Source organism: Branchiostoma floridae, chromosome 17, assembly GCF_000003815.2.
Source record: "Branchiostoma floridae strain S238N-H82 chromosome 17, Bfl_VNyyK, whole genome shotgun sequence".
Lineage (NCBI taxonomy): Eukaryota > Metazoa > Chordata > Leptocardii > Amphioxiformes > Branchiostomatidae > Branchiostoma > Branchiostoma floridae.
In genome coordinates this window covers 11,885,648-11,895,254 of record NC_049995.1, presented here as the reverse complement: position 1 = coordinate 11,895,254, position 9,607 = coordinate 11,885,648, and the positions used below count along the sequence as shown (strand labels likewise).

The following is a 9,607-nucleotide window of genomic DNA, read 5'->3' as shown; positions in this document are numbered from 1 at the left end:
CACCTATATCCTACCACACTGTCGTGGCGTCAAGGTGCTACCCCCCATGCAGAGCCTTTTCACTTGGGCACGACAAAGTACGTATATACAAAGTGATTTAGGAAGGTACCGGCTTCATCACGTTAGAAAGCAATAATGAAAATGTGTAAAATCAGCATAATTCCTTTTCAAGTATCGATATATTCCCCATGTGGACCCCAATTAACATAACCAATCAATCATAATATTTTTGACAGTTATGCATGGTTTACACACAAACAACAGTACAAAAAAATTCATGACTGTCCCCTGTATAATGGTGCGGTCCAAAAAGTGGTCGGTTATTCTAATAACTGACCACTTTTGAGGTTACGGCCTGATAACCCATGGGAAATGGGGGCCTCTGATTGGCCAACTCCATCTAGCTATATGATAAATTTCATTGTTGGCCACCAACAGCAGAGCAGCGGCCTATTTTGGATACACCATCATGTCTAATTTGGACACAATTGTGTGCTAAGAGCATAATGCTTTTACCTTATAGACTTATAAGACTATTAGGACTTTAAAAGATGTAAACTGTATCTCTAGATCTGTTATATACAATGTACTTAGTCTGACCCTTGCCTTTTCCCACATGACGTCAATGAATAGTGGCCTGCAGGCCAATTTGAGCTTTCATAAATAAACAAAGGTTCAAAGAAACAAAACAAACCTGTAGTTTGGAGGCCAGTTTAGGCAGTGGCTGATTGACTGGCCACTCTGACTCCTTAGTCTGGAAGTGCTGCTCCCCGCGGGACACCGGTCGCACCAGGGGCTCCGGGGCGGAACGGACCGGCTCACTTAGGTGGTCCTTCCCAACAACTGATAGGTAGAACTGAAAAACAAAGAATAGATTATTTAAAAAGTAGGCAAACATATCAAGAACTGCTCTGCTATTAGAAAAGATACCGAAACTAAAGGTCAGCTTACTCCATTGTAATACTATATCAAAGAAATATATTGATATGTTAACTAGGTTGTTACACTTTATCCTATAACTCTATTTTGTACTTAGTGTTAAGTTGTTGCCATTGGTCTTCCAAAGTTCTTCTTTATCATAATGTAATGATCAAACAGTAATATTGAAAGTAATGCGCCAATGAAGTTTAGGCATCCATGTAATAAGATACACCAAAAAGCAGTTACTCAGACAAGCAACTGGATATGATTTTTGGAAAATCCCAAATCATATCCAGTTGTTTGACTTGAGTAACTTCTTCTTGGCATATCATTAGTAACCTCTTGATAAATATGGTAGCTGTCAGACAGATATAGGTATAAAAGAATTAATCAACATACAACATGATGTAGAATCTCTCAGTCAATTGGAAATTTCTCTGAAATATCATTTTACTTGTTGAGATTAATAAACTATTTTAAAGAACCCATCTATAACTCTATCAACAGTCCTTTTCATAAACCAATAAAGTTAACCAAACCTTGTAGAAGAGTGTGGATGCCAGGCTCTTCCTGTACTCTGGAGAGAAGAGGGAAGAGTCGTCTGGCTTCAGCTCACTCTCCAGGACTGACAACGCTCCTGTAGGTACAAAAGAAAGGACTTACAGTTAACTGTTATTCTATTCATAGGACTGACAATGTTCCTATAGATACAAAGTAAAGGAGTAATTGTTATCTATTAAAAGATCTAGTTGTACACTTTGTGATACATGTAGTTGCATGGCTATAAAAAATTACAAGATTTTTTAATATACTTGCTAAAGGAATAATGCTTAGTATCCAGATCTGTACCTTGAAGTGTTCCATCCTCCAAGAGATTTTTGCCAATGAGAAAGTCTTCAGTTGCCACAGCATGGTCCTGTTGGGGTGTTAAATGATCATTAAGATTTGTTGCCAACTTATAATAGCCTTAGCTAACGTTGACCTACAACACAAACACAAACACACACTCATATGCAAACACGCACAAAAACAAGCCAAATTCTAAGTAAGAATGTTTCACATACCATAGTTTTGCTGATACCCCCAAACACCAAGGAAGGTTTCTCCATCACAGACATTTTGTCCTGTCCACCTAACCGCAACCTGAAGCCAGCATTCACATAGGCATGGGCATTCTGTAAGGAACAAAGATCGTGTTGTAGATAAAAGCCAAATAGACTCTGGCTTCCTGCTGTAGTGATCATTGCAAATAATTACTGTGATGCCCATGGGCTACAGAAATGTAGATGCCTTGGGTATTCACTATCCATTTATGTATCAGACCCTAAACACTGAAACTTTGTAGGAAGGATTTCTACTTTTCACATCATGGAAAATAGTTTGGACCATTGACCGGATTTTATGGTAACAGAATTGTGAGCTTCTTTTGGACTGATTTTCTGGATGACAAGGAATCCTGAGTGTCTATTGGACAGTGCCCTGGACAGGGAAAGTTTTTGTTACAAACACATGGCTGGGCTTGTGTTCATAAATCTAACATACTGCCCAGCTGTATTGTTATTTGTGGGCATTTGCATAAAAATGCAAAGAGTCTTATTGCAACTGACCTGTGCCCTTGGCATGATCTTGTAAGTTTTGAAGACTTCATTTGGAAGAGCTGCAGGGATTTCCACACTCAGAATCAGCTGGTAGGGAGAAATATAGGGAGAACATTAATATTGTAGGTCAGAGATACAAGGTTTCATTTCTTTTGCAGATCTTATGATATATATATGAGATATATATGAGTTTATAATATTATATAGTATTACATGTACATTGAATTTCATGGTATAAAAACATCACAAAGTATAATTTAGGTATACTTAACAATTTCAAGCTCTAGATGGACCAATTCTAAGAGATTATCTGTGCAATAGCTAAGCGGTTATGTAGAGTGTTGAACTGATATAATTTTGCATTCATGTTGAGGGTTTGGACCCTAGTTGGGTCATACCAAACTTACAATCCACCAAAGACTTTATAATTATATTAGACTTAAAAAAACGGTACATACTTACACTGTTTAGCACTCAACACTTAAGAGAAAGAGACTATATATAAATGCATACCACTTGGAATGGACCCCTACAGTAATTACTGTAGGTCTGCATAAATACATTTGTCACCCAAGGGCAAATGTATGGACATGGGGGCTCCCTATACACCGAACAGTTTAGGAATGATTTTGAATTAGACACAGAAAAAGCAATGTGGTCTAACTATAATGAAAGAGCTGCTGATACCTTGCCAGCCATGCCCATCTTCAGGAAGTCGACCAGTCCAACCGTCTCCCTGACATGTCGGGTACCGACTGTGACCTTTGCCCCCGCAGCCTCCATGATAGTGAAGACATCAGAAGGGAATTCTGGGTGAGCGTGTTTCATCATCAAGTTTCCTGCCCAACTGCCAACCTGTGAGAACATCAAAGATTAACAAACAAGTGACCAAGTTTACATGTAAAGACCACCAGGTCAATGTGACTACTTTTTGGTGGTCCATTAGATAATTTTCCCATTGAAATAAGTACAGTATTAAGAACTATCTCGTCCCGAACCACCTGTCTACATAGAAGAAATGTTAGGGTGCTAACCCGTCTTTTTGCGGTCTCTATTTGAGGCGTAACCCCCTCAAGTCTATAGCAACTGTTTTAAAAACAACCAAGTTGCAGTTTCTTCAACCTCTCCAGTTTTAGTGATTTTTCGGGAAGAAAAGTATTGTCATATAAAAAAAGTGATGAGCAAAATTGGGAATTTTAACGTGTAAACCCATTTTGTTTTACACAAAAATGACTGACAATGTATGTATGTATGTACGTATTGTATGCATGTACGTCTGAATTCTAATACATCAATGAAACTTCAAAAGTATTCAATTTGGAAACTTTTAAGGACATCTGTAGTACAACTTACATTCCTGACCGACACATTGCCAATCTTCATCAAATGTTCCGCCAGCACGGCGTAGGATGGAGACTGGTCTGAACCGGTTTGTAGCAGGTCCACAAGGGCAGACAGGCTCACAGCAGAACCAACAACCAGTGGGGGACCAGCCTATGTGACAAAACAATTACATTTGTAGTAAATTTGTATTTTCAGTTATGACGATTTACTTTCTCCTTATCTATGAGAAAAGCTTATTCCAGAGGCATGCACTATCTCCCTAAGAATGGAAAAAAAGTAAAATGAATTGAAATAAAGCAAAGGATAGAATTATACTGTGTAGATAGATTGAAATTTGTTGGATCCTTTGCAAAAATTTCATCTGTTTATAGGGCTGTATATCTTCCCTTATAAGCACTACTACAACATGCACCTACACTGTTCTTTAAGAATATATCAAAATTAATGCACAACAATCCTGTATAAAAACCCAAAACTTCAAACAGTGTGAATGTCATTTAAAATGTCATTTAAAAGGAGTGTGAATTAGCGCTTACCTGGGTGATGAACAAGTCTGCCACAGATTTCACATCAATCAGAGAAGTGAAGGGCCCATCATTCTTGTACACTCCTGTGGAAAAATACAATATTTTGGGGCACACCTTGTAGTTTGCATTCTTCAGACAAGATGCACTGGTATCACACGCCATGCAAATAGCAGTTACTCATTGACAAGCAACTTGATATGATTTTTGAAAACGGTCAGACATTCAGGTAGCATCCACTACATTTCGTCAGCGTCAAGACTTATCATAACCTGATAACCATGCACTAGGGCTGTGTACCTAAATACCCGTACCTGTACCGTACCTAAAAAATTGTTTAGGTACAGGTCCGGACCTAAACATCTGTGTACCTGTACCTGTACCTAAACAAACTAAATCACTATTAAACACTACTTTTTAAGACTGCTGGACAAGTGAAACCCGAATCAACAATGACAAATTGTTTTGAGATTCAAATATGTAATTCCACATACAAAGATGACAATTTATCACTAGAAAAGACAGTTAGCTACATGTTTGACTTACATATACTTGGTTAAACTTTTTTAGGTACAGGTGAATGTCCGGACCTGTACCTAAACCCGTGTACCTGTACCTGTACCTGAAATTTGTTTAGGTACACAGCTCCACCATGCACTGAAAAAAAGATATTGTCTGACTGTTTCCAAAATGACATCCAATTGCTAAGCAATTGCCATTTGGTGTACTAGTAAATGCTACCTGAAACGTCTATCAGTGACCGTTTCCAAAATCATATCCTGTTGCTTGAGTGACTGTTATTTGGCGTATCTTATTTATTACCTGGATGTCTTATCTTCATTGACGTTCATCAGTCTGTTATCAGTTCTGTCTTTACTGCACCAATAGTTTCCAAGCAGATACTAGGAGGGAAGTCTTCTTTTGCACTGTCCAGTGTTAACCTGCCTGGTACATTTTGGCTGCACCTCAGGGGCAGGACACTCAGTTGTTACAACTGTTACTGAGTTTACTCACCTGCAGCAGTGTTCCCACAGACCAGTTTGTACCGGTCCTGACCGGTTCCGTGCTGTTCCAACAGGCTGTACAGCTGCTCCAGGGTGGTAGGACGGTACCAGACCACTTTTTTTTAGCCACACTTTCTTTTATAAAAGTTTCCTTACCTGCAGCAGTGTTCCCACAGACCAGTTTGTACCGGTCCTGACCAGTTCCGTGCTGTTCCAACAGGCTGTACAGCTGCTCCAGGGTGGTAGGACGGTACCAGACCACTCCATTTTAGCCACACTTTCTTTAAGTTTATAAAAGTTTCCTTACCTGCCGCAGTGTTTCCACAGACCAGTTTGTACCGGTCCTGACCAGCTCTGTGCTGTTCCAACAGGCTGTACAGCTGCTCCAGGGTGGTAGGACGGTACCAGCTCACTCCATTTTGGCCACAATTTTTTTTATAAAAGTTTCCTTACCTGCCGCAGTGTTTCCACAGACCAGTTTGTACCGGTCCTGACCGGTTCCGTGCTGTTCCAACAGGCTGTACAGCTGCTCCAGGGTGGTGGGGCGGTACCAGCTCACTCCATTTTGGCCACAATTTTTTTTATAAAAGTTTCCTTACCTGCAGCAGTGTTTCCACAGACCAGTTTGTACCGGTCCTGACCGGTTCCGTGCTGTTCCAACAGGCTGTACAGCTGCTCCAGGGTGGTGGGGCGGTACCAGCTCACTCCATTTTGGCCACACCTCCGGGGTGGATCCGTGTGGTGAACTCCATTCACACCATTGGGGCAGCTCCATTACAGGCTTGTCCATTGACAGGACAGAGATGCTTGTTCAGATCCTTATAGGTCAAGGAAAAAAACAAAAAACAATTATCAGTCTACTGAAAATCATTATTTTCATTGTTAAATTTTCCACAAAACATTATTAACAGATTATATTATACAGATGTACCCTTAGAAAGAAGAGGATGGAGACAGTATCACTATGGGTGCTTTCTTTTATCTTATTTTAAGTCCATCATAATGATTTTTTTAATGTATATATTGTATTCTGTGTATGGGCAATGGTGCCTGAAATAAACAATAAACATATGGTTACTGTAATTCAATCATGATGAGTATAGAAGTACCAATGTTCATCACTTTAGGCCTGGCAGCTTTAAATGTGAATGTATACAATGTATGGTTTTCTTACCTCAATGTCAATACAGTCCCCAGAGTCACTGGCAAATGACTTCATGGCATCCAAGATTGGCCTGTAGCCTGAAAAAAAGTTCCATGGAAACTTGTACAGTGTTTTGAGAACTTTGTATTTGCAAAAACCACTTGGCTAATAGTAAACTAACAGTCACAATCACAATCTCTCAATGGAAATTGCTGGACAGTTGTGAACTTCAAGACTTACTACTGAGCCAAATGCTGCCTATACGTGTAATGGATCCCAGCAGCAGTACAATCAAATACAGGATACTAGTAACTACTATGCCTCTGCCAATATTTAGGAGAATAATTATTGTAGGAAAACTATAATTGATAATGACACAGTGCATCAGACCTGTACACCTGCAGATGTGTCCATCAAAGTGATTCTCCACCTCCTGTTGGCTGGGCTGTGGCTTCTTACTCAGCAGGCTGGAGAAGGAAGACAACAAACTGGTTGGTCACAGTGAAAAATTAAAGTATAGTAATGTGTTATCTTATGTATGGGAACTCTATGCAGTGTAATTCCTTCAAATGTCATAGAATATAATAAAATAAGTAGTTAGTCAATATACAAGTACTGGGCTGGCTCAATATTTCCTGTTCTTTTCAGCATTTAAAAGAACCTGTACCATGTTATGTTTGCCAAAACTGACACAGATCTAAGGAAGGCAACCCTCTCCTGAGAAAAAATGTATGCCTGGTGAGCAAAATCAGGCGACTAATGAATTCAAATTTTCATTTCAAAATAACTACACAGTACACTACAACTAGTATGCAACAATTCTATCTTTCATTCTATCTAATTTTGTTGTGATGAAGAAAAAACATGGTTAGTACTCACCCGTACATGTTGACCACCATCCCAGGGCTGCAGTAGCCACACTGACTTCCGTTGAAGTCCGCTAGGCGGCGCTGGATGGGGTGGAAGCCGGCCTTCTGTCCGCCCAGCCCCTCCACTGTGGTGATGGTCCAGCCCTCCACACTGCACAGGGGGCACAGGCACTGGGAGGGGGGGGATATAGAGTCTTTACATTTGAAGTAAAAACAATTCAATACTACTCAGAGCTACAAAAATAACACTTTATCCCCCCTCCACTGTGGTGATGGTCCAGCCCTCCACACTGCACAGGGGGCACAGGCACTGGGAGGGGGGGGATATAGAGTCTTTACATTTGAAGTAAAAACAATTCAATACTACTCAGAGCTACAAAAATAACACTTTATCCCCCCTCCACTGTGGTGATGGTCCAGCCCTCCACACTGCACAGGGGGCACAGGCACTGGGAGGGGGGGAAAAGTACAAAAAAATTCACTACAGTAACTACGGAGCTTCAAATGTAAGTGTACGTCCCTGTCCGGTCAAGCATGTAACCAGAAACTACATGCGGCTGTTGAAAATGGCTTTTTCAGTTGAACTACAAATTTAATTCCTATGACGAAGTGTACTGCTGTTACACAAGCTGATGATAACAAAATACGGCCTCACTTTGACTCTCATTTTTACACTGGGTCAACCCTACTTTCCCTATAACTTAGTATACATTGTAAGTGTATGACATTTTGTTGGGTTTGTTTACAAAAACAATATGCAGAGATTCGATACTGCTAGCTTTTTTAAAACTTAAACTTAAAGCTTAAAAAGTTGGGCTGAACTTCTTGCTAAATCAGGAAACTTAAAAATTGTCTTTGTTGTGTTTTACCTCGCTTTTAATGATAAAATTTTATAATGATTATTATTGACACTTAAATTTGGTTTAAATCTTCTTTTTCTCTCAAAGATACTTGCACTGTATTACTTTTGATACATCTAACTTAACTAAATTAGCACTTACAGAGTTGACAGTGTAGGAAAGTGTTCCACCATTGGCTGGATCGGGATGTGTCACCATGACAACACAGCAGCCGCACCCTCCTTCCCCACACATGACCTTTGTCCCCGTCAGTCCACGCTGTGACCTCAGCCATTCGTTTAAGGTCATGGAGGGGTCAGGGTTTTGAACTGCCAAGATTAACGAAAAACAGTTCTGAGATTAGGATCAGTTAGCACTTTCAAGATGTTAATTTTTATACACCATGGCTAGTTATGAAATGCGTTATATGCAAAATTCTTGATCATTGTGTAAGAATTGAGAGGGGCGAGTAAGAACAGAAATAAACAAACACGCCGTCACCCGGGATCGAACCGGGGGCGGTGGATTACACATCATGACGTGCAAACCACAACACCAAAAGCTCTAGAGCCCTTGGCGTGGTCAGTTTGGCAGCACTTAAACCTCAGTGTTACAATTGTATAAGCATGTCTAAAATGTACTAGTAGCTGAACTACAGTAACGTTACATTAATGATTTGTTACAGTCATGAAGATGCCTTCAATGGACAGTTCAGTTCAGTTCAGTTCATCCTCATATGAGGCTGGTTCACAATTTGAACTACATTTGCATGCTTGCACAGTGCAAGGACGTTATATCAGATATAACGTCCTTGCACAGTGCACTCTATGAAAGCCTGAGACATAACAAAATACTAAATAGGGCTAAAGGGTATCGCAATAAAGGAACCTTGACTTCTAACAATAATGGTCAAGACAAGAACTATGGACTTTCATTTTTTTTAAAGTTATATTATTCTTAAAGGCCTTCACCCAACATTGTGCATGTGTAGTTTACACTAGGAACTGGCTTACACTAAGTTACAGTAAGCACTAAGCTATACCTTCGTGTTGAGTTCCATTTACCCAGAAGGTCAGGTTCATGGATGCAGCAGCAGCCATGATGTCACTAAAGTCTGCCTCAGTGCTGCTCTGACCTTTGCAATGTTCTTGTCCTTAAGCTTGCTTCACCAATAGCAGTATCTAAGTTTAAAGTACACAATGAGTCAAATATTCAAATAAAAGGCGTTGGAGGAGGTGCCTCGAGCACAATCAAAACAGCCTTATAGCAGGAGCTATAAGCGGGAGAAAAAAAACAACAGTCGCACTGCGGCTTAAGCCAGGATGTCTTATACAATTGTCCTTACTCTCAGGAATGCAAACTAA

General features: G+C 40.0%; 3 protein-coding genes across 4 annotated transcripts in view; all 3 read right to left on the bottom strand.

Moving 5' to 3' along the window:
• LOC118404231 (xanthine dehydrogenase/oxidase-like) overlaps positions 1 to 6,084 on the bottom strand; it is a 64,849-nt gene extending 58,765 nt beyond the window's left edge. The window contains exons 1-8 of one of the 2 annotated variants that reach the window (XM_035803266.1): positions 5,991 to 6,084; positions 4,400 to 4,473; positions 3,873 to 4,013; positions 3,207 to 3,374; positions 2,529 to 2,606; positions 1,986 to 2,096; positions 1,771 to 1,837; positions 1,461 to 1,558 (exon numbers count right to left, since the gene is read on the bottom strand). In XM_035803266.1, the coding sequence (XP_035659159.1) occupies positions 1,461 to 1,558; positions 1,771 to 1,837; positions 1,986 to 2,096; positions 2,529 to 2,606; positions 3,207 to 3,374; positions 3,873 to 3,902 (552 nt within the window). In that variant the 5' untranslated portion in view covers positions 3,903 to 4,013; positions 4,400 to 4,473; positions 5,991 to 6,084. Of the gene's footprint in view, positions 1 to 1,460; positions 1,559 to 1,770; positions 1,838 to 1,985; positions 2,097 to 2,528; positions 2,607 to 3,206; positions 3,375 to 3,872; positions 4,014 to 4,399; positions 4,474 to 5,401; positions 5,503 to 5,990 lie in introns of those variants that run through there. The other variant, XM_035803265.1, reaches the window with a different exon arrangement.
• On the bottom strand, positions 4,084 to 7,422 carry LOC118405068 (xanthine dehydrogenase/oxidase-like). Its single transcript, XM_035804469.1, has 9 exons — positions 7,415 to 7,422; positions 6,926 to 7,002; positions 6,566 to 6,633; positions 6,434 to 6,441; positions 5,991 to 6,112; positions 5,845 to 5,949; positions 5,402 to 5,506; positions 4,400 to 4,473; positions 4,084 to 4,122 (listed from the first exon to the last, which is right to left on the bottom strand). Exons 1-9 carry the CDS (start codon positions 7,420 to 7,422, stop codon positions 4,084 to 4,086), a joined length of 606 nt encoding a protein of 201 aa, XP_035660362.1.
• A 371-nt stretch (positions 7,423 to 7,793) lies between these two features.
• LOC118405067 (xanthine dehydrogenase-like) lies at positions 7,794 to 9,573 on the bottom strand. Its single transcript, XM_035804468.1, has 3 exons — positions 9,286 to 9,573; positions 8,406 to 8,572; positions 7,794 to 7,853 (listed from the first exon to the last, which is right to left on the bottom strand). The coding sequence occupies exons 1-3, from the start codon at positions 9,341 to 9,343 to the stop codon at positions 7,794 to 7,796; spliced, it is 285 nt and encodes a 94-aa protein (XP_035660361.1). The 5' UTR covers positions 9,344 to 9,573.
• Between the last annotated feature and the right edge of the window lie 34 nt (positions 9,574 to 9,607).

Coding starts and splice junctions, on each gene's coding strand:
- LOC118405068 (XM_035804469.1), bottom strand. Junction 5,950..5,990: donor CTGTGGAAACACTGCTGCAG/GTAAGGAAACTT, acceptor GCCAAAATGGAG/TGAGCTGGTACCGCCCCACC. Junction 4,474..5,401: donor CTGTGGGAACACTGCTGCAG/GTGAGTAAACTC, acceptor ATTTTTCCACAG/GAGTGTACAAGAATGATGGG.
- LOC118405067 (XM_035804468.1), bottom strand. CDS start 9,343: ATGGCTGCTGCTGCATCCATGAACCTGACCTTCTGGGTAAATGGAACT. Junction 8,573..9,285: donor AAATGGAACTCAACACGAAG/GTATAGCTTAGT, acceptor TAATCTTGGCAG/TTCAAAACCCTGACCCCTCC. Junction 7,854..8,405: donor TTTCCTACACTGTCAACTCT/GTAAGTGCTAAT, acceptor CCCCCCTCCCAG/TGCCTGTGCCCCCTGTGCAG.